Source organism: Indicator indicator, chromosome 11 (assembly GCF_027791375.1).
Source record: "Indicator indicator isolate 239-I01 chromosome 11, UM_Iind_1.1, whole genome shotgun sequence".
NCBI lineage: Eukaryota > Metazoa > Chordata > Aves > Piciformes > Indicatoridae > Indicator > Indicator indicator.
This window is the reverse complement of record NC_072020.1, coordinates 18,703,254-18,726,982: the sequence shown is the minus strand read 5'-3', so window position 1 is coordinate 18,726,982 and position 23,729 is coordinate 18,703,254. Positions and strand designations below refer to the sequence as shown.

At 45.4% G+C, this 23,729-nt stretch overlaps 1 protein-coding gene across 1 annotated transcript; it reads right to left on the bottom strand.

The window, feature by feature from the left end:
• Positions 1–7,821: 7,821 nt before the first annotated feature.
• On the bottom strand, positions 7,822–20,807 carry ASB4 (ankyrin repeat and SOCS box containing 4). The gene is made up of 5 exons (XM_054385046.1): positions 20,594–20,807; positions 16,416–16,715; positions 12,523–13,013; positions 10,756–10,869; positions 7,822–8,010 (listed from the first exon to the last, which is right to left on the bottom strand). The coding sequence occupies exons 1-5, from the start codon at positions 20,805–20,807 to the stop codon at positions 7,822–7,824; spliced, it is 1,308 nt and encodes a 435-aa protein (XP_054241021.1).
• Positions 20,808–23,729: the final 2,922 nt, after the last annotated feature.

Here is a 23,729-nt window from a genome sequence, read left to right as displayed (position 1 = left end):
TCATGGTCTTTTCCCAAACAGAAATTAAATGTAAGTTTGTGCATGCCTGTGTACAAATATAACCACCACAGTTACTTTAGAATATTGATGAAACTTTAACAAGTGAGAAGATAATAAATTAGTGTGGGATAAAGGAGCTTTGCCCACGTCTGAAAGAAGAAGGACAGGACTCTTTAAGGGTACACAACCATAAGCATCTACTGCTTGTGCTCATTTCACACCCCTGAGGCTTTTGTAAAGAGCAGGATTAAGTGTGTCCAAGCCCAGAGCAATGTGAGGGCTGTAAATAAAGAGTGAAGAGTTATAAACCTTAAAAATACCTCTCGGGAAATGCACAGCTGCTGATAAATTGCTAGCTGCGGGTTCTTTTGTTCTTCTTACAGAGGAAGGAAGGAAGGAAGGAAGGAAGGAAGGAAGGAAGGAAGGAAGGAAGGAAGGAAGGAAGGAAGGAAGGAAGGAAGGAAGGAAGGAAGGAAGGAAGGAAGGAAGGAAGGAAGGAAGGAAGGAAGGAAGGAAGGAAGGAAGGAAGGAAGGAAGGAAGGAAGGAAGGGTGAGTGAAAGTGAGAAAGAGAGAAATAAAAGAAATAAACAAAACAGAGAAAGAACCAGTGAAATTCTGTGGGTCTATGGTGGAGGGAAGGCTGTGCCAGACCCAGATGACAGACTGGAGCCCAGATTATGCTCAGCACAGACAGCAGTAGGCAACATGGCCTTGAGTTCAGGCCAGCTGTGCACCTTTGCCCCAGCAGTGAACTCGGAAACAGCAGGATGGGCTCACCAAAGGGCCAGCTCAGCTTTAGGAGGTGGATACAATTCAACAGATCTGACTGCACCTGGGCCTTTAGGGTCAGTCTAACTCTGTATGGGTGTTAAAATAGCTACATTAATTTTTGTCAGGAATTGGCTTTTCCCTGACCACAGTGATAGCTCTTCACCTGCGCTCCCCAGCACGCTGTGTGCCTACAGTCAGCCTGGGCAGAGTCCTGCCCATCAGCAGTGCCCTGCCCCTCAGCAGTGCCTGTGTTTTCATGCTCTGTGAGCCTCTGCCCAGATATTTACAGGGCACACAGTTCTGTCCTCTCCTTGTTATAAAACAGACTTTCTGTGAGTGCTGCTGATCTTCTATTCCTTCACCTTTTCCCTCAGACCTTAGCAGCTATTTACTCTTAGCCCCTGACCAAGCAGTGGGTTATGTAAAGTTGTGAGGAGTAAAGACTCCTCTTCTTGACCAGCAGTGTCTGGATTGAACCCCCTGCCTTCCCACAGCCAGCCAGCCAACTTCTGGCTGTACTGAGGCAGCACAGCATCCCTCTGACTCACTGTTGACGTAACCTAACTCAGTGCTAATTGCAGCACCAAGAGCCTAAGCCCCCATATCAATTGCACTGTTACAAGGCTAAGACATGGTGTGAATCTAGCACCAGGCAAAAAGTTGACACCAGCATCCCATGCCAGCCCCAGCTTGAAAGAATGGAGCTGAAAGTGCCATCAGCACTTTGTAAAAAATCACCATGGGCTGGCACAGAATCAAAGAATGAAAAGGGTTAGAAAGGACCTCTGGAGATCATCTAGTCTCACATCTTTGTTTCAAACACCTTAATAGCAATTTAGCAGTACTCCACAGCGTGCCTGTGCAACATAAAGAGCAGCTGCCAGGCACAGAAAATGTTAACTGTGTATGGAAATCCAGCAGGTCTCTGGAATGCACAAAACCCATTGTCACCTTCCCATTTTGTGTCTTACCAGTCTTAAGAGGCATTTGGAGAAATAGTTAGAAACAAATTTCTGAGCAGCCAACCAATTTCAGCTGCCAGCTGCTGTATATAGCAATCTTTTCTGACCCACACATCTGCTGCACCAGAGGTCCCTGCCACTCGACAAATAGAGCCTGTGGTGGATCCTTCTGTGCCTTTAATGCAATTCTTGGGGAGGTCAAGGTGTCAGACAGTAGCTAGGCTTTGGCATCTCTGCTAACAGCATGTTCTCCACTGTCATTTAGTAGAAGAGCAAACCCTAGGGAGTACAGGGAAATTCTACTGCCATATCCTGAAAGTAAATGGAAATATTGCTGTGTCTGACCTGTCTCTATCTTGTAGCATTTCAGAAAGGCAGCAGAAGCCCTTCAAGAGCCTTGCAGGCCTTCCAGTGCACTGAAAAGCTGATGTGCCTCTGGCTTCTCAGAGTTTAATAAAAGTATATAACAGCACCCCAGACTGTTTCAATCTTCCTTCCAATCTTAAAGACTGATCTCTTGTATGTTTAATTTGAAGGTACTTGTCTCATGAGGAAGATCTGCTGCCAGCAGCATTAGCACATTTTCAAAGGACATTCCTCAAATATGAGCTCTAGCCAAGCCACTGTGTGATCATTTTAATTGACCCAACAGTGTGGGCAACTAAAAGTAAAGCTGCAGACCAGACCTTCTCTCCTGCCCCCTAATATTTTTCTTCTTAACACTTTGCAAAAATAATCATCAGTCTTGCTCAGCCTGAGAGTTTTTTTAAATTTGCAATCACAGCAGAGAGTTTGATTCTATCAAAACTGGTGTACAGGATAGAAGATATTGTCCCACAGAAAGAAGAGAAATGTTTTTTCAAGACAGTGAGTTCTGAGTAAGGAAAATTTCATTGATGTCAAAACCCTTATGGGGATGTACTGGTTTCAGGTCTGATGTGGGCTGAAAATCTCTGGTTCAATCCAAATCAAAGATTTTGACTGGGATCTCTCTGCAAGTCTCCCCACAAATGCACACCCATGACCCTGCAGAGCAACCAGAATCAAAATGGGCATTTCAATACCACTCTGCTTCTATGTAGTCAGGAGGTTTTCCTCAAAATCTTACAAGATGATACAGAAAATCTCATCATGCTCCATGCAGACCTAGCAACAATGCTATGTAACAGCTAAATGCAGAAAGACATGGAGATCCTGGCTGGCTGTGCCAGGTGGCCCCAAGGACCTATATTTCAGTCTGAGCTTTGTACCTTCTCCAAAGTAATATGCATGCAGCTCATTATGAGAGGAACAAGGGCTGTAGATCCAGCTTCCCCTTGTGCTGAAGGTCCTGAGGCTGAGTATTGCTACCATTTGGCCAAGGAACAGACTGTCATCAGGGAGCCTGGTTTTGGAGTAGAAGTAGGTGATACCAACTGTTAAGCACCAGTGATAAGCACATAACAAAACATGTATCATGCTGCAGGACCAGTCTGTACGTGGACAGATGCTGATACTTATTCAAAGCCACTTTTGTGGAGAGAAGACTTATTTACCACAACTCCAAGCCTTGTGCAACCCTTATGATCTTGATACCATTGCACGAAGCAGTAGGCAGATGAGAAACACATCCTTCCCCTCCTGCCATGAAAAGCACTGAGAAACCAGCCTGTCTTAAGGATGAATGGTGAAGGCTTTAAAAACACCTTGGCTGGAGGCTGAGCTTTAGTTCTTCTTCCAACATCCTGAGTTGCTGCTTTGTAGTTGCTGGCTTCTCTTCTTGGCACTAAGCCCATCAGGATGAGCAGCAGTGTTGGAGAGCTGAAGCAGCACTGCTGTTTTGGGCTCACTGTCCTAGCATCGAAGAGCTGACCAGATATAAATAGATATTTAAAGGTTTTGCAGGAAAATACACTCCTGAGCACTGCCTTTCATTTCACCTCCTCTCCATGGATAAATTGTTGGACCTTTGAGTCAAGCTGGATCCCATCAGCATTCAGGGGCTAGGTTTAAAATCACTGCAAGAGCACTTTACAGAAAGAATGTCCATATTTCCATGGACAGCTGGACCATGGCTCTGCTGTGACCCACAAATACATGCAGTGTCCCTCTGGTCATAGATGGGATAACTTCTTTTGTCAATCACATGTGTGGCTTAAGAACATCTCTTCATATACATCACTTAAAAAGTACAAGGACCAAATCATGAAATCTCATTGCTCTCCATTGAGAAGCCATTAAGGGAGCTGGGGGAAAGGGCTGCCAGTGGGAAAGTATGCTTCATTCTTCATGCCATCTGCTTTAAATATGCTAACAGGCTGTGAAATGCAGTGGCAATATCTCACACGTGGCTCCATCTCTACTAAGAAGCCAAATGGCAAAAAGCATTCTTCTTCTCTTTCACAGAAGACACCAGACAACCCTGAAAACAATTTTCTGTCATTTAAGGTTATGATTAAATTCAGACTTGCAGCGTAGGGATGACACCTCAGTCTCTCATTATTTCCACCTACAACCACCCAATCTGTTGCAGCTTTGAAAATAGAATCATAGAATATTTAAAGCTGGAAAAGATCTCTAAGGTCATCAAGTCCAACTGTCAACACCAAAACATCATACCATACTAAATCATGTCCTAAAGTGCCATGTCTACACATTTTCTTAACATCTTCAGGGATGGTGACTGCACCACCTCCCTGGGCAGCCTGTTCCAACGCTTGGCCACTCTTTCAGTAAAGAATTTTTTCTTACTATCCAATCTAAAGCTCCCCTGGTGTAACTTGAGGCTATTTTCTCTCACTTTATTGTTAGCTACTCTGGGAGAAGTATCTCCCCTCTCTCCTCTCCTCTCCCTTCTCCTCTCCTATCTCTTCTCCTCTCCTCTCCCTTCCCCTCTCCTCTCCCTTCTCTCCTCTCCTCTCCTCTCCTCTCCTCTCCTCTCCTCTCCTCTCCTCTCCTCTCCTCTCCTCTCCTCTCCTCTCCTCTCCTCTCCTCTCCTCTCCTCTCCTCTCCTCTCCTCTCCTCTCCTCTCCTCTCCTCTCCTCTCCTCTCCTCTCCTCTCCTCTCCTCTCCTCTCCTCTCCTCTCCTCTCCTCTCCTCTCCTCTCCTCTCCTCTCCTCTCCTCTCCTCTCCTCTCCTCTCCTCTCCTCTCCTCTCTTCTCATCTCTCCTCTCATCTCTCCTCTTCTCATCTCTCCTCTCCTCTCCTCTCTTCTCCTCCCTCCTCTCCTCTCCTCTCCTCTCCTCTCCTCTCCTCTCCTCTCCTCTCCTCTCCTCTCCTCTCCTCTCCTCTCCTCTCCTCTCCTCTCCTCTCCTCTCCTCTCCTCTCCTCTCCTCTCCTCTCCTCTCCTCTCCTCTCCTCTCCTCTCCCATAAATTTAATAAACCATGACCTTGTTATCATGTACTTCCACACCTCACACGAGCAACTCCATCCACTGGATGGGAATAGAGTACAGACAGAGGAAAAAGGGAGGAAATGCTAAAAGGTAACAAATAACAAGGTTTGCTTACTGTTGATATTTCTAATTGCACCAACAGAAGCAATAAAAGTGCATCAATCAGGTCTTTTTGCCACGGTGGGGATGTTCTCCAGTGTTTTTTAACAGCTTGCAAATTCCTATGACTACAATCAGTTTGATCCCACTGTGCTCCCTGTCAGATTCCACAATGGCTATAATCTGGCACCTGCTTAGTACAAAGCTTGGAAGCGAGGCTGGGTGCCCACAGAATAAAAATGAAGCCTGTTCACTGCAGAGGGGGAGGATCAGAGGGAATTTAGGAACACTGGCAACAGCCTTCTTTTTCTTCTCCCTCAGCAAGAGAGTCCTGACTACGACAGGTCAGAAAATGCTCTGACCTGCCTTAAACCTCCCTCTTCCAGATGTAGAATTGTCACTTCCAGAAGCTGCCAGAGCAGGGATGTGTTCCAACTAAAATCAGCTACCTCCAGCTGTCTCTTCTGGACTACACAACTCGCTCCATTGTCAAACTGTTCAGAAAGCAACAAACGTTTTCTTGCCTTGACCAGTTTGCAAATCCTCTTTCCCATGCTTGGCTTACATAGAATCATTAAGGCTGGAAAAGACCTCTAAGACCATCAAGTCCAGCTGTCAACCCAACACCACCATGCCCACTAAACCATGTCCCCAGGTGCCACCATGTCTACATGTTTTTTTTAACACCTCCAGGGACAGTGACTCCACTACCACGCTGGGGAACCTGTTCCAATGCTTGACCACCCTTTCAGTAAAGAATGTTTCCCTAATATCCTAAGTGTATCTCCTCGGAAGCAGTGGGTTTAGAGAACCTAAGTGGTTTTTTTTCATCCTTCCATATTCAATCTTTTTTCCTCAGAATTCAGTGGATCCCATTGACCTGGAATCACAGAATCATTGAATTCCTGAATCACAGAGTCGTGGATCATAGAATCACAGAATCATAGAATGGTAGAGGTTGGAAGGAACTGTCTCAAGCAGATTTTTCTATAGGCAGCCTGCCTCAGATTCTAATCCTCGCCCGCCAACCTCTGTAGTGTCTCTGATAGAGAGATTTCTGCAGCTCTGCGGGAATCTTTCATCAGTTTAGAAAATACAGGGACATATATTACAACTTCATTCATGTGAGAAAGCATTTTCTCATGGCCTGTGTTGTCTTTGAAATTCTCCATTGGAACTGGAAGCTGTTAAACAGCAATCTGCATTGCTGTCTGGCTAAACATAAACAGACCCATGAGCTGGATTCTCTCCTAGAGCAGCATACAAGCTTTGATTCATGAAAACTGAGATGAAAAGAAAGAGAAGTGATTTATAACACTAAACAATCTGCACATTTCTTCAAGTGCTGTTACTGCCACTTTGCAAGACACAGAGCCACTGAACAGCTTGGTTACTCCTGTCTGGCTGCCAACAGCCTAATGTGCTGTGGGTTCTCTTGCAAAGTGATATTAATAATCAGAGAGTCACAGAATGCTTTAGGTTGGAGGGGACCTTTGAAGATCATCTAGTCCAACATCTCCACTGAGCAGAAACATCTTTAACTACATCAAGTTGCTCAGAGCCCTGTCCAACCCCAGGGATGGGGTTTCTACCACCCTCTCTGGGTAACCTGTTCTCCACTTGTCTATCTCTTGCTCTGGATCCCTGATGCTCCTTAACTTTTCTACCTCCTCTCACACATCTTCAACTTGGAAACACCTTTCAGCTGAGGAGAGATTCCTCTCACCTGCACTTAGCTGCTAAAAGATGACGTGCATAGTCTATATTAGCAGGCTAAGTTCCTTTTATAGTCAGTGAAGCAAGGGTTTGTATCCTTCCCAGATCCCATCCAACACCATCCTGTGCAGGATGCAGAGGCAAGTCCATTCCACCTGTGTTTCTTGACACCAGGATATGAATTGATCATCAGGCACAATGAGAGACAGCATCTCCTAAAAGCTACCTGGGCATGAATACCAATGTGAAGAAATTCCAGTGCTGCTGATTTCAACCCTTTTCACATGCTATGACTGCTCATGGGGGAAAAATAATCTTACCATTTAAAAGGGTATCATTATGACAAAGCTTTATAATATACAGACAGGTGCAGGGAGCTAACACTGAACTGAGAATCAATCCATAGGGATATGTGGGAACTCCTGCAGTCCTGTCTGTGGTCATGGCTGTATGCAGTGGCCCATTTCTTTCTGGGAAAGCAATTCTGTGACTCAAATAAACGTCCTGGGTTTTGATAGCATCCTTCTTTTTACTCTTAATGACAGAAAAACATATCAAAGGCTGTTCAGACTGAACCAAGTGCTATCTAGCAGGCAGCAGAATAAATACCAAAGGAAGCAGCAGCATTGTTTAAGCTAGAGTGAAAAAAGCATGGAAGTTTGCACCCCTGTGTTTGTTTGGAGCAGGGAATCTTTCCAGCTCTGCCTCCCCCAGCCTGCAGCTGTGATTTCTCAATGCAGGAAAAGAGAGAGGCTCTGAGGAGAGCTGGTAAAGCCCAGCTCAGCTCAGGCTGGTACAGAAGCGAAAGGTTGTGTCAGGGCTTTGCTTGGATCTCCAGCACCCCTCAGAGGTACGTGGATCTAGGAAGGGAGATGCCAGTGGCAGCTCTGCTGCAGTTCAGTAGATGATTCCTTCTGGTTCCAGCAGCAAGTACTTCTTCATGGAGAGGGGGATGGGGAGCAAGGGGACTCCTCGGTGGCACCTTTCTGACAGTATCTCCCGAACTGCACATCTGCATAAGTGCATGAGAGACCGCGGGGAATTGCTGCACACATTGAACAAAGAGTCATAGAAATCCTGGTGCCGCTGTAAAAAACCACAAGTGCTTTTTAGGGCAGTAAGCCTCTTTCCCTTCCCTCCCCTGCCCACATGCAGCCCTCGGCAGGACAAGGCAAAAAGCACAGACAGTCAGCCTGGCCCTTGGAGGCACATCAAGCACTAGGCACCGGGGGCAGCCAAATGCCTGCACAGAATCTTTATGCAAGTCTCAATTATTTAGTGTTAAAGGCCATGAATCTTTAGGTTTGGTGTGTTCGAGGTGGGTGCTCCTTTGTGGTGCTAGCCCTGATCTGCACAGGTTCTGCATCCATTTCAGGGGCAGTGCAAGTGGATGAGTTATCCTCTAAACCTCACCACAAGGCAGCAAAATGCTGGTCTTACTGGTGAATTCTCTGGGGCTGTGAACAGCAAAGCACCTTTGGTCCTGCTTATCACTCCAATGATCTTTTAGAATAAACAAAATCACATCCACACGAGAAGAAAAGTGCAGGTGCTTGCAAATGGTGTTGAATAAAAGGAGCAAATGGCAAATATGTGTGACTGCATGTGACTTGACCCTATTTTATGATCTTGCTACTTGACAGACCTGCTTCCACATATTTTCAGATACACTTTTATGTATGAAGAAGAATGTATCAACAAGAAATGTTCTTCAGTTTCATGTCAAATTTGGAAAATAGCTTTGACAACTAAAATTAAAATCTCAACAAAGCAATAAGGCAACTTTTTCCAAATAAGAATGTCCCAACAGTTTAGATTCATAGAATCATGGAATGGCTTAGTTTGGAGGGTACTTTAGAGATCATCTATTCCAACATCCCTGCCATGGGCAGCAACGCCTCTCAACTCTCAGCTGCTCAAGGCCTCATTCAACCTGGCCTTAAACATCCCCAGGGAGAAGCCATCCACAACCTCCCTGGGCAACCTATGCCCTGAAGAACAACACTTTTGTCCTGAATAACACCATCCTTGTCCTAAGATCCAGTCTAGAATGGTTTGGGGTTGAACACAATGATCTTTTGAGGTCCTTTCCAGCCCCTAACATTCTGTGATTCTGTGTGATTCTGTGGTTTGGGTTGGAAGGGACCTTAAAGATCATCTAGCTCCAACTCCCTTGCAATGGGCAGGGACACCTTCCACTAGACCAGGTTGCTCAAGTGTCCATCCAACCTGGCCTTCAATGTCTCCAGTTTGTTATTTGAAGAAAAGTAGTAGTGGTAGTAGTGGTAGTGGTAGTGGTGGTAGTAGTGGTAGTGGTGGTAGTAGTGGTAGTGGTGGTAGTAGTAGTAGCAGCAGCAGCAGCAGCAGCAGCAGCAACAGTAATATCAATATTAACATTATCAGTATGAGTACTGTTATCATTGTTACTAAGGTGAAAAGACAACCTTTAACTTTTAATTTTGTGTTCATCCAAAATGATTTAATTTTTTTGCTGAATAAACCTGAACCCCAAAAACTCTCACAGTCCCTCTGGCTCTATAACTCTGTGTTATCATATGGATGTAGTTCCCTAAACATCACCGATAATCAGATATTAATACACTTAATTTCAGCACTGATTTGAAAGTTGGGGAAAAGCTCACTATTAATTAAAACCTAGGCTTAAACTGGAATATCAGGACTATGAGGACTGCTGCATAAAAGTCATCATTATGTGAAAACATGTAGTTGGCCCCACAATTTTGCCTTCTGACAATATCTTGTCTTCTCCGATCTTTCATTTGCCATTTAAATTCTCCCTTGTATCCACAGCTCACTAGCCCTGCTCCATAGAAATCCAACCCATGCAACAGAACCTAAAGATACATAGGCATGCCTGGGTAACATGGCACTGTAAAAATATTATCTGACTTAAAAATATATATAAATATACACAGAGACAGATTTACAGGAAGACCAATCCCAGACAGAATCTTTGCACTTGCTGAGTGCAGGGACAGCTGAGCTCCTGCAGCTCCCCTGACCACGAGCACTCCGAGGGATAACATTGCAATGAGAATTTTCAAACATGTCTTTTGCTCAGTCAGTGATGTGGCTTTTGTCAAGTGAGGAAGTGGAACATTCTGAATCCTCTGAGAGTTTCTTCTCTTTCTCTGCCTCATTGAAACACCTCCAGGGACAGGGATTCAACCACCTCCCTAGGGAGCCTGTTCTAGGTTTTGACAACACTTTCAGTCAAGAAGTTGCTTCTAATCTCCAACCTAAACTTCCCCAGTACAACTTGAGGCCATTTCCTCTCTTCCTGTCACTTGTGACTAGGCTGAAGAGTAGGCCTGGCTCACCTGGCTCCAACCTCTTTTCAGGGAGTTGTAGAGAGCATGAGGTCTCCCCTCAGCCTCCTTTTCTCTAGGCTAAGCGACCCCAGTTCCTCCAGCTGCTCCTCACCAGCCCTGTTCTCCAGACCCTTCTGCAGCTTTGTTGCCCTTCTCTGGACCTGCTCCAGCACCTCAATGTCCTTCCTGTAGTGGTGGGCCCAAAACTGAACCCAGTCCTCAACACATGGCCTCACCAGTGTTGAGGACAGGGGTCAATCACTTCCCTAGTCCCACTGGTCACACTGTTGCTGATGAAGGCCAGGATGCTTCTTGACCACCCAGGCACACTGGCTCATGTTCAAGCCAGCTCTCAATCAACATTCCCAGGTCTTTCTTGGCCAGGCAGCTTTCCAGCCACTCATCCCCAAGCTTGGAGCATTGCATGGGGTTGTTGTGACCAAAGGAATACAAACAGTAAGCTTGGACTGTACTTTATCACAACTCATTAAGAGCTTACCTCAAAGACATCATCAGGTATGGCTGCTTTCCACTTAGATGTTGATTTGATGTGTTCATAGGTATTGACAACAACCTCCACAGCTCTGGGGTGGGAATGACAGGCTTGGAGCACCTGCAGGTAGGATGCACAAAGACCATGAGTACCACCAAGAAGCTGGGGCTAGCCTGCATGCTTGGCACTGTGCAGTGGTGCACTGAGGTGGACACAAAGAATCATGAGAGGATAAAGCTGAAGATGCAAAAGACACCAGCCCTGTCTACACTACTCAGTGGAAGTACAGCTAGCCCCCCATGCTAGCCCTGCATTTTAAAACACCGTACAGAAATACTGGCTTGGATCTCCAGAGCAGAGTAACTTGCTGATGGGGTGGGCTTTATCACCCAAATCTGGAGATAACTTGTTTACAGTTGGATTGAGTGACTTGACACCAAGCAGAGGCATGCACCAAGTCCTTGCTCCAGGTCATGCAGCACAGGAACAGAAAAAAAAATGCCATTATATGAATAAAAAATGCATTATTACAGGAAAATATAAAAGAAGACTGGGACATAACATAGCCCAGAAATAAGGCTTCCAAGCCATATGAGGTCTCTGAAACTTCTCTGCCCAGTAAATTCAGCACAGTAGGAAAAAAACCAAAGACTGTTGTCACATTCAGGGACTAACACTTTGCAAGGATTTCATACTGTACAATGCACAGCTTTGTCCCACACAGTCCCCAGGCTTTCACAAAAACAGAACTGCAGAACATCCCTCTGGGATATCTAGCTAGCTAGCTAGCTAAGCCTACTTATTTTACAGGTGGCAAATGATGGTTTGGAAAGGAGACCCTCTCTGTGCAACAGAAGAAAGGTGGAGGCTGGAGTAAGAGACCCCAGACCCAGCTCTCAAACATGCTCTAGGACACTAACGTGTTGCTCTGTTACAGACAGGGCCAGCTCATCCTGGGCTCAAGAGGACACAAGCAAAAGTTGGCATTTTATTCAAAGGATTCTGGTTGTTTGGCTTGTTAAAATTTTACATATACAGTAGAGGAGCTGCATGATGTTGCTCAGGGCAATGGATGAGAGAGAGTAAGTCCTGGCTTCAGCAAGTTTACTTAGTTATCTGATATAATAAGACAGAGCTTTGGGCTTTGCAGATAAACATCTGCAAAATTCTTTGGGAGGGATCCTGTAATTATTTATCTTTTTTTTTCTTTCTTTTCTTTTCCTCAACTATGAGCCCAGGCCAAGCATTTCCCCTTAATTTCTCACATTTCCTGGGAATAAGCTTGAGCTTTATTGAGACACATTTAATTTTGAATGGATTTGAATAGATTTTAAAGGTCAGAAGTGACAAAGTGAATCAGCTGGCCTGATCTCCACTCTTTGGTGGAAGTCATGAAATACTCATTTTGTATAACCCAGTTAAGCCTGTATGGAGCCAGGTTTGACAAAGGCATGTAGGTTTTCTGAAATGAGAAAGTGAATCAGCTCTGAAAAATCAGGCTTGAACCAGTATTCAGTGTTTGGGTTAGTTAAGAATAAAAATGGAATCTGGGTCTGGTTTCTGGCGTTACCAACTGTAATTTTGCTTTGGTTAAATGATACCACTCTTATACCAGTTTGGCACACAAACCAAATGTGGGCATTCTGGGCCCACAGTTTACAAGATTCCAGCAAATCCAGATACCACCAAACCCTGAGATTTGGATCTCTTGTCCCATTCCTGTTCAAGACATCACCACTCTTCATATCCCTAATATACAAAGCCAATCTTAACCTTGTGGAATTGCAGAGGATATACTCTAGCTGCTCCATGATTCAGTAGCAGCTGGTAGCAGATGTCAGGCTGGGCAGCTGGCCGCACAGATGTGACTTTTATGATGTATTGCAGGGGTGCACAGCCATTGACATCCATAATGTTTGCTTCTGCTCCTGCCTCCAGCAGCATATGCAGCAGGACATGATCACAGTTCCAGGCAGCTTTGTGGAGTGGTGATTTGAAATCTTCATCACGAGCATTCACTTCGGCTTTATAGTCTAAAAGCATCCGACAGATGAGGTGGTGATCCTGGCTGTATAGCTGATCCTTATAGTGCAGGGCCCAATAGGCTGCACAGGCCAGGGGAGTCTCCATGTAGGCATTGAGGGCGTCGACTTGTGCTCCTTGCTCCACGTAAAAGGCCACGAGCTCTGGGACACCCAAACGTGCAACAGTGTGCAGAGGAGTCTCCTCATCTTGGTTATTTGTTTTGATGTTTACATTTGCTCCTGCCAAAGAAAGATTATGGGGAAAAGATGAAGGCAATGAAATCCTGGTTTAGGCATCTCTCTGCTTGAGCCCTGCTACTCAAAGAGAAGGTGAGGGTGGACACCTGCCATGAAAGGCACACATGGAAACTCAAACAACTGGAGGTGTGGGTTCTTGTGTTTCTTAGGCCTCCAGGAAACCTGTAGAAACTTCAGGTTCTTGAATCAAGCTTCAGATGTGAGAGCTTGACCCCCAGCTGGCAGAAGAGCTTATCTGAACACTGTTTTGGGGCAGCGTGCAGGTCCCAATCTCTGTGCAAAGTGCTTTTTCATATAAATCAAGAACCAAAAGAAAAAGGAGAGCTTTGCCCCTCGCTCAGCTCAAATCCTGAGAATGCTTCCTGCAGCATCTCAGTAACTGCAGGCCTGAGAGAAAGGACATTTTCTGATCGATCCATAGGTGATAACAAAAAACCCCAAACCTTGCATCACCTGCCGAGGATCGGGGGCCTGTTTTCATGTTGTTCATCTCCATTTGTGCCGAGCGGCTGCCGCAGCTGAAGCAACAGCACCATCTAGTGGGCAGCGAGGCGGGGACACGGCGCGGCAGGCCCTGAGCACCGGGCCCCTGCAGGCCACCACCGGCGCTGGCCTGCGTGCGGCAGGCCCGGAGTCCTCCGCCCGCCCGGCGCTGGCCTGCGTGCGGCGGTGCCTTCACTCCTCACCCCCCCGGCCCTGCCCCAGGCTCTTTGAAGCTGAGACCTTGGCAAAGTGACAGTAAAAGCACTGGTGCAAGAGCAGGTGCAAGCAGTGTGGCCAGGCCTCATGAAGTCACAGCCTGGGTGGGGGTTGGAAGGGAGCTCTGGAGATCATTTGGTCCAACCTGCCTGACAGAGCAGGATCACCTAGAGTAAATCCAACAAGGACACACCCAGGTTGAATACCTCCAGAGATGGAGACTCCACAGTCTGGCCTGGTCCAGTGCTTTGCCACCCTCAAAGTGAAGAAGTTTATGTTTAGGTGGGACCTCTTGTGTTCCAGTTTGTGTCCATTGCCCTTTGTCCTGCCACTGGCCACCACTGAGAAGAGTCTGTCTCCATCCTCCTGACACTCACTCTTTAGATACTGATTAGCACTAATAAGACCCCCCTCAGTCTCTTCTCCAGGTTAAACAGTCCCATCTCTCTCAGCCTCTCCTCACAAAGCAGATCTTCCAGTCCCCTCATCATCTTAGTGAATCTCTGCTAGGCTCTCTCCATTAGTTCCTTCTTCTGTCCAGGCTCACAAAAGCCCTTGCATGGCCAAAGTCACACTAAGACCGAGATGTAAGGATTAGGAAGGAGGAAGCGAAGTCAAGAATTGGCTCTGGGCTGGAAAACCTGAGTGCTAATGCTGTTAAGCCATGTGGAGTGTTAGTCATGTCAGATGTGCATGAGAGTATCATCAATCTAAGTTGGAGGTGGTAAATTGACACAGGCTCAGCTTTGCTTGGCTGGCGAGTTGCCCAGATCAGAAGTGGTTAAACTGCATTTACCTGAATTGACCCAGAGTGACAGCACTGAGTGGAGATGGCAGAGTGGGAGATGCATCTTGAAAACTTTGGTACAGGAACCAAACCCCTGGTTTTGGCTTTTGGTAGTGCTGCTGTGTGTGTGTGTGTGTGTGTGTGTGTGTGCGTGCACCTGCCATGTTTTGCTCCAGACCATTCCCATTTCATCTGGTCTTGAGGTTCAGCTCAGATGGAGACAGGAGTTTCCCAAGTACCTTGAGAAGAAGGGTGGTTTGTAAATTATTATTACTAGTATTATTCCACCTGTACTCAGCACTGGTGAGGCCACACCTCAAGTACTGGATTCAGTTTTGGGCCCCTGATTCCAAGCACATTGAGGCGCTGGAGCAGGTACAGAGAAGGGCAACAAAGCTGGTGAAATGTCTGAAGAACAGGGCTGGTGAGGAGAGGCTAAGGGGACTTGGATTGTCTAGTCTGGAGAAAAGAAAGCTGAGGGAAGATCTCACTGTTCTCTACAACTCCCTGAAAGGAGGTGGTGGTTTGTTCTCCCTAGTAACAAGTGACAGGATGAGAGGAAAGGGCTTCAAGTTGCCCCAGGGGAGGTTAAGATTAGCGATTAGAAGAAACTTCTTGACCAAAAGGGTTGTCAAACCCTGAAACAGGCTTCCCAGGGAGGTTGGTTGAGTCCTCATCCCTAGAGGTGTTGAAAAAAACATGTAGACTTGGCAGTTTGGGATATGGTTTAATGGCCAGGGTGGTGTGGGTTGACAGTCAGACTCAATGATCTTAGAAGCCTTTTCCAACCTAAACAATTCTATGATTCTGATGGGTGGGTGGAGAAAGCCTACAAGAATCCTTCCTTTCATTTGCATTCATTCCATGCTATATTGTCTAAGAGTAGATTTGACTTTCTAGCCTGTTCACTGTAGTAAATTGAACTCCTGCAGTCATGCCTGTTTACTTTGGGCAGGATACTAGTAGCAGCATTTATTTTCCTTTCTACCAACCCAAACACTATGTATCTTTCCATCAGAAGAAAAGCAATGTGGTTATTCATTCAGGATTGCAAAGCATCTCAGGAAAAGCCTTCAATAACAACACATGTAGCAAAAAAACTCAAACCCTCAGAAGCACTTACATTTGCCATGGCAATGTGTGATCAATAGGGAAATCTGTCTATTGATGAAGACTTCAACTACCTGACCTTACTGTACCTTTTATGTCTGTCTTTTCCTGTGTCCTGAGTCAGAAGGACTTTGCCCTTGTGTTAAGGAAATGGTGTGCAACACCAATATATTTATCCAGGAATTACATCTTCATTTGCTAGAGGACCAGCAGCATAATGTGTCTGTCTTTGGGAAAACAAAACCCTTTTACCCTTATATAATAGCCTTTTTACAGTCCCTACATAGATGCAGGAGTTGGGCTGCTGACAAATGAAGACATGGTATGGAAAACTACGTCCAGTTTTCCAAGGTCAGGTCTCAAAAAATAAGTGGTTAGAATAATTGTACTGAGACCAAGGAAATTTGATCAAGAAGAGAGGGGTGTACTTCCACTTGAGAATACTTGAATAGTAAACCTGGATGAAGAAAAGAAGTAGAGAAATAGAAACTCCCTGATTGAGAGGAGTTCTTCTGCTGAGGGACTGACCAGGCAGTCAGCTGGAGGCACTGAAACACGAAACAATCATGGTGTAAGGTGTAAGGGCTAGTGGCCAGGAAGGACACATAGGGAGAGGAATCATAATCAGAGAAACTTCCTCTCATGAAAGAGATGGGGAAATGCAGTCAGCTGTGGATGGAAGGGACAAATACACATGGACTTTGACAAAATGCTTCCTAAGAGAAACCACAGACCATGGCCACTGTCTCTGGACAGGCCATGAGAGACGCTCCAGAGCTTCCCCTTACCTCTCCAGAGCAGCTGCTGGGCACAAGGCATGGAGGTTCGTGTTGTACAGAAGTGCAAGGGTGCCTGCCCACTCATTGAAAAGCAGTTGAGCTTAGCTCCATGGTTACAGAGGATCTTGAGACACTCCACATTGGCCATTTCACACGCGATGTGGATCGCAGCTTTCCCGTTGGGCCGGCAGTTGATTGTGGCTTTGTGACTGAGGAGGACCAAAAGGCTCTCCAGATGTCCATACATGACAGCTAGATGAAGTCCAGTTGCCCAGGATATTTTTAATTTGTAGCTAGGCAGCCAGTACCCTATACAAAGAGAAAATGTGTTACCATCCTTGGCAAGGACTTGTCTTTGGACTATCCACCTGCTGAGAATAATTGAGGGGGAAGGAAGAGTTGGAGTTTTGTTTTAATTTACTGTCGTTTTTCACCAGCTACAGCTTAGTGTACACCAAGTTCTCTCAAGCATAACTTCATTTTCATTAAGCACTTTCACTACATGCAATGAATAGCCTGCCTTTTGGAGAGATAATTCCTGTGTAGATGTACTCTGAAAGCAGCTTTTGTTTTTCTTGTGACCTGTGCAGACAAGATAAAAAATCTGCTTAGAGCATTTGAAATGCCATCAGCTAAAAAATATGGGGGAAATGGGATCTTCAGCCTGCCAATAGCTGAACAGAGGCGGCAATGGAATAATAAGGCAGTATTTACTTCAGCCAGAGAGCTCATCCTGCTGTTTCTGCATGGGAGATGGCAGGATCTTGCATGTCAGGGGCTAGACTTAGACCTCCACTGATGAATCGAACATAGATGACCACTGGCAACGTGGCTGCAGCTGTGTCACAGACCTCCTGGCAACTGCTGCCCCTGAGGAGTATGGAGTGAGGGCTTTGGATGATGATGTAAATTAGGTTGGAGAACCAAATACCATAGTGACAATTAAATTTGACTCCAAAATGTTTGAACTCTTTTCTGAAAATTTCACTGTGATCTTTTTTTTTTTCCCACTTACTTGGCCTTACAGGTGTAGGGTTAGGGTTAGGGTTAGGGTTAGGGTAAGGTGTAAGGCCAAGTAACACTTAAATATTTGTCCCCAAAATAGGACTACATGCTTAATGACTGCACAGAGACAGTCTCACAAGTGATTACTGTAATAAGTTATTTTTTAAAAGTAAACCATAAAAATAATAATAATGTGCAGAAGGGCAGAAGAAGTTTAAAATTTCTTGTCTCTTTTTGATTTTCTTTAGGTACAGAAGCTGCTTCTTAGCTAGAATGTGCCCATAAAAATTTCAGGGTTTGATTTATCTGTTTTTCCTTGGATGAATGCCTGGTTGAATACTGTTATCATGTAAAGGACATAGAAAATGTGGTAAAGATGCATAATGAGGTCAAATTAATCCAGACCTTCATTTTACAATCTCTACTTGTCTATCATTTTTTTACCTTAATATCATATAGTACAGGTTTTTACAGTATTAATGTGTGTTGTATTGGACAGAAAGAAGATAGAAAGGAAGGGAAAAGAGAGATAGAAACAAAGTGCTGGGGGCAGGAAGAAACTTATATTCAAGTTTTTCTTCCCTCCTAGTTAAATTGCAAGTACATTCTGAGATAGATGCCAGCAATGCAGTTCTGGTACGACTCGATTTCCACTGGAAGGTTCCAGATATAAAATGGACAATCGTGAGAGCAGCAGCACCTCCTGCTCCAGCATGCCTGCAGGGACTTGTTGCTGACCAACATAAACACTTTAGTACTACCAGAGTGTGAGATGTCACGGGTGAGAAACAGACCATGACATCCACTCTAGGACTACATTTTGGGGACTAACAAACCCAGTCCCCATGGAATCCATGCCACAAATGACTACAGCAGACAGCTCTGAGGCACCTGAGTGTCCAAGTAGGGTGCCAGGCTGCTCTGCAGCTGCTCAACCCTCTCTCAACTTGCTGACTATACAGGCTATGCTGGCAACTCTGGTGCAGTAACTTTTTCATCTTATGCCCCCAAACTGGGCACAAAGAACTGGGCTATTTCCCAGAGTCCATACATATAGCAGAACAAGTTTCCTAAGTCATCTCTCTGTCCAAATTCATGTGCAATATTCCTCCTTGTTACCTGCAAGCTGTGGAGCACTGCTGGCTTACCCTACAAAAACCAGGCCCTCACATTTATGGTCAGATGTGAGCCATAGATTCATAGAATTATTTTGCTTGGAAAAGACCTTTAAGATTATCCAGTCCAACCATTCTCTAACTCTGACAAATCTGGTGTTAAACCATGTCCCTCAGCACCACATCTCTGCCTCTTTTAATGATACATGACAGCAGGAAAGTGATCCTCAAAAGCTGTTATCACTTTACATACCCATAATTTTCTTGATTGAGACTACCATTTATTTCTTTGCAAGTGCTGCTGCAGGTGAGCTGGGCTCAGATATCCTGAGGGTTCATCTCCATGTCCTCTGTCCAAAACCACAGATATCTCAGCCCAAGGAACAGGAACCAGGCACTGAGCAGGAAACAGACATGGAATCTATGGGAGGCCTCATTCAGCTTGCCTGTTTTTTAGGTGGAAACATGAGAAAGCCATGGCACACACACAAGGTCAGTGTCCTTGGGAGCTCTCAGCCTCTTTGAAAGAGAGGAAGCAAAGCTACTCTGTCACCCATAGCATCTCTTTTCCACTTCATCACTTAGGGCTGTGGCAAACCTCAGACTGTTTGAATGGTGGGTCCTAATTTTTGTCCCACTCTCTCTCCTCAAGGGCATTCCTGTCTCATATCATAGTTACCTGGGAATCAGAATAAAAATAGGGTAGAGTGCCTCCTGCCTTTCAGAAAAAATGAATATACTGCTGTGATTTAAGCCACAGGGTGCATTTACCTCTCTACTTTTCGGAGAAAGGAAAGACTTCTTCAGACTAGACAGATTAATGCTTGCAGCCAAATGATCTACAGTTAAAAATCTGTGCCTTAACCTGTAGTCTCAAACCACAACCTGAATGCAGCTCAGCCTGCTGAGGACAGAAGAAAGGGTATGTTAAGATACATTCAGAACAGACACTGTCCTGAAGGGAAGTACATCATGACAGGTTGCCTAGTGAGGTTGTGGATGCCCCCTCCCTAGAGGTGTTCAAGGCCAGGCTGGACAAGGCCTTGAACAACCTGGTCTAGTGGAAGGTGTACCTGCCCATGGGACTAGATGATCTTTAAGGTCCATTCCAACCCAAACCATTCTATGATCCTAAGACTGCATCACCCTCAGCCTAATGAAATCAAAAGAACAGGAGCCATTGATTAAATAAGAGGGAAACACAGAAAAGAAGAGGTGGGATGTTGTTCCTTCTATGCCACAGAAAAGAAAGTGCATTTGCTGTGCTGCTGGCACTGGAGGTGTTTATCTGCACATAGGATTAACTTCTGGCAGAGGCTGTTCATTACTGTTTTCTAGTTACACACTAAGAGTCTGTCATCAAGTGTCTCACGAAGTGTGTTGATTTTAGCAGGGACCAAACTTGGTTTATTGTTTTAAGTTTTTGGAAATTCAGCCAGTGTCTGGCTGAGAACTGGCCTGGGTTTTCTACACTCCAAAAGAGATGTCTTTTCTGGTTAGGGTTTTCCAGATGATTTTTCCTGTTTTGATAAGCCAGCACATTCTCACTTTCTGTTAGCTTGAAAATTAAATCTCCTCCCATCCAGCAACATCCAAGGTCCACAGGATTTCCTTAGCTCTCCTGAGCTAGGGAGAATTCAGTCTACTACTACTGTAAACCGAAAATGGAAGGCACTGAGTATTTTAGGTTTCTGACTGGTCTGTACATGTGGCTGGGTACATGCAAGAAATGTGTGTACCACTCTTAGTCTACACATTTCTATTCCAGGCTTTGCACTCCAGCTCTCTGTGATGAAATGACAAAGGATTCCTCTTTCTGTTCTCCCCTGAAGCTGCAACAGCTGCCTGTTCAGCTGTTCAGGCTGTTCCCTGGCCTGCCTTCCACAAAGTCCAGCAGGTACAGGTGATAAGGTGCCCTACTGAGGTGACTGTGGCTCTATGAACCTACTGAGATGTTACTGCCTATGACAGCTTACATTGCAGCTTCAGAAGAGATAAAAGGCCACAGTTTCTTGAAAACCACTCAAACCCACCTACTTTCTGGCTGAGGAATGCTGCCACATTTACCTTGTTTGTAGGATGCCAGAATCAGGTTTTCATCTTCCACTTCAAACACCGTGTCCACGTCTATTTTCTTTTGGCTCAAGAGCTCTTCCAGTGTTTCAAAGTCATTGGACTTCAGGGCTTCAAGAAAAGCCTTTTTCACCAACTTTGCAGCTGCAGCTCGAGTAATTTTCCCCTCCATATTCTCTCCCTCTTTGTATGTCTTCTCCAGATCCATTTCTAGACGTATTTGTTTGTGCTGTGAAGAGGGGTACACTGAGGTTCCTATAGCACAGTTGCATGCTGAAGTTCCTGAAGACCAGAAGGTAATTTTATCACTCAGTCATGCTGATCTGCTTGTTCTATTTATATGAGGAGCATTTCAGGCACTGAAATGCCACACTTAGATATCACCACACTCTTTTTATGAAAGTGAGGGCAGACATGCTAGCAATAACACCAAAATCAGAGTTATCTCCGTGGGCTTTATACACATTAAGCTTCATCAACCTCACGGTTACCCTCTGCTCCTGCCACACACTTCCATTAAAAGACACTAGTCCCAGGTGCTATTTCTCAGCTGGAGAAGCACTCACATTTCCTTTCATAGTTATCATTGCTGATTTATTGACTGCAATAGGATGTGATGCTCCACCTGCAGATGCCTTTAACTAATGCATTTCAGAAAAATAATAAATCCCCAAGGCATTTGAGGTACTGGAACGTGTCCAGAGAAGGGCAGCGAAGCTGGTGAGGGGCCTGGAACACAAACCCTATGAGGAGAGGCTGAGGGAGCTGGGACTGTTTAGCCTGGAGAAGAGGAGGCTCAAGGGTGACCTCATTGCTGTCTACAACTACCTGAAGGGAGGTTGTAGCCAGGAGGGGGTTGGGCTCTTCTCCCAGGCAACCAGCACCAGAACAAGAGGACACAGTCTCAAGCTGCACCAGGGGAAGTTTAGGCTGGAGGTGAGGAGAAAGTTCTTCACAGAGAGAGTTGTTAGAGGTTGGAATGTGCTGCCCAGGGAGGTGGTGGAGTCACCATCCCTGGAGACGTTCAGGAGGAGACTGGATGAGGCACTTAGTGCCACGGTCTAGTTGATTGGATAGGGCTGGGTGATCGGTTGGACTGGATGATCTTGGAGGTCTCTTCCAACCTGGTTGATTCTATGATTCTTCCTGTGGGAGATAGCTCACTCTTCCCCAGGACAGCATTCAGTATGTTGGTCCTGGTTTCATTCCTCCAGCTATCAGGCAGGCCTCTACAAGAGCTCCCCAACACACAGGTCTCACACCTACCCTGATCGGTAAAGCCTCAAGGGATCATTGCATTGGTCTAGACTGACCTCCTGCATAACACCCTCATCAGCAGGATGTCTCTAGTGTGCTCAGTGCTCCTCGGAAGGAGAAATGCTGGGATGAAGGGTCTGCAGAGCTGTACAGTCATGTTATGGGGTACAGCAGGCTTACATGTGAATTAACTTGGGTGCAAGCACTGGAGGCTGCGTTGACTCATGGGCTCTTCTCCTTCCCCTGACTACCTTTCATCTAAATTCAGACTTTCTCTTTCACAACCCCATCACCCACTGAACACTTCCCCCTCCCTCCCTTTTCCTTCTGTCTTTGCCAGTTCTGTCCCTGTGTTGACAGCAGGCTGTGAAGACATAAACCCACACATGGCTAGCATAAAAGTGGTTCACACCTACACCTACTTGGGCTGCTGGATGAGACCTTAGCTAGAAGGTGACTATCCACCCTTGATTTAAATCACCTAGCAAAGGACGCCACCACAACCTTCCTGGGAGTTTGGCTGTGGCTACATGATACTAGAAGTTGAAGTAGCCCTTGAGCTCATAGGGTTTCCATGAGCCAAGCCCCATGAGGACCTGGAGGACCCCTGTCCACGGAAATGCTCACCAGCTCTCTCCTTGAGCCAGTGCTAAGGTAAGATGTTACAGAACAGCAGCTCACGCAGAACTGTGACATTTCTGAGTTCCTTCTACTTATGTATTTTTAGATGAAGAATATAAAAAGTACTTTGTAACAGGTAGAGGGGAGTGGAAAATTGTCTGTCCTGTTGTTATAGGTCCCAGGAAGCTCATCTGGGTCTTTCTAGGCTCACTTAAGAGTCAGCATCAGGCTCTCCATGTGCTTCCATTCCTTCCTGCATGACTGCCTCCCTCTTGCTTTGTTACTGTAAGTAGTGAATGACTCCATTTCATACTTTAACAAAAAGTGTTAAGCCTTGTCTGGCACAAGCAGATGAACAAAACATGAAGTCCAGAACTCATGGGCTTCTTGTTACCTGCACCTTGTTTTTTAAACCATTATATTCCTGAAGAGTCATGAATGCACAACACACTGGCCTGACTGCAATCAGTTGTTCACCTCAGGTACATTCTTCAGTTTGAAATGGACTAGATTTCCATCTATCATCTTTCAGAAATCACATTAGATGAACCAAGGATATTCAATCTAGCTGAAGGAATCATGCCAGTATGTCTCCATGCTAGTCTGCTGCTTGGAGGTTGAGATGCAGAAGCACATTGCTGTAATAGATTACTGCACATCTGCTGATCTGTTGTGCTTGCTCTTGGTTGACAAGCAAGGTGAAGTAATCTGTGACAGCTCAGCCCACAGTGGAAGAGAAAGCTGATTAAAATTACCTTACATCCATCATACTCCAAGAGTGTGCACAAGAACCTCAGACCAGATGATGCACTCCGACTTGCTCCCCTTCAGCAATTTCTGTAGCCCTGTTCTGCCTCCCATAGAAATTTTTCTTGACATGAATGAGCTTAAAAAAGAGAAAGGAAACAATTACAGATAGCTGTAGTCTTTGTAGTTTGTGTTTTCCTGTAAGCTGCATTTGGATCTCATCTTGAAAAACCTACTCAGGTGAATGCACTGGTGGCTTCAGTACAGTAACAGATAAGAATGAAGAAATGCTTTTAAAGCACAACATAAGAATTTTTATTAAATTGCCTGAACTATAGTCCAAACATACTTAAGAATAGATAAATACTCTTAAGTCATTGGCTGGGCAAAGAGGAGAAGATTGAGAAGGGATCTAATAAATGTCTATAAATATCTGAAGGCTGGGTGTCAGGAAGGAAGGGACAGACTCTGCTCCTTGTGCCCTGTGATAGGACAAGGGGCAATG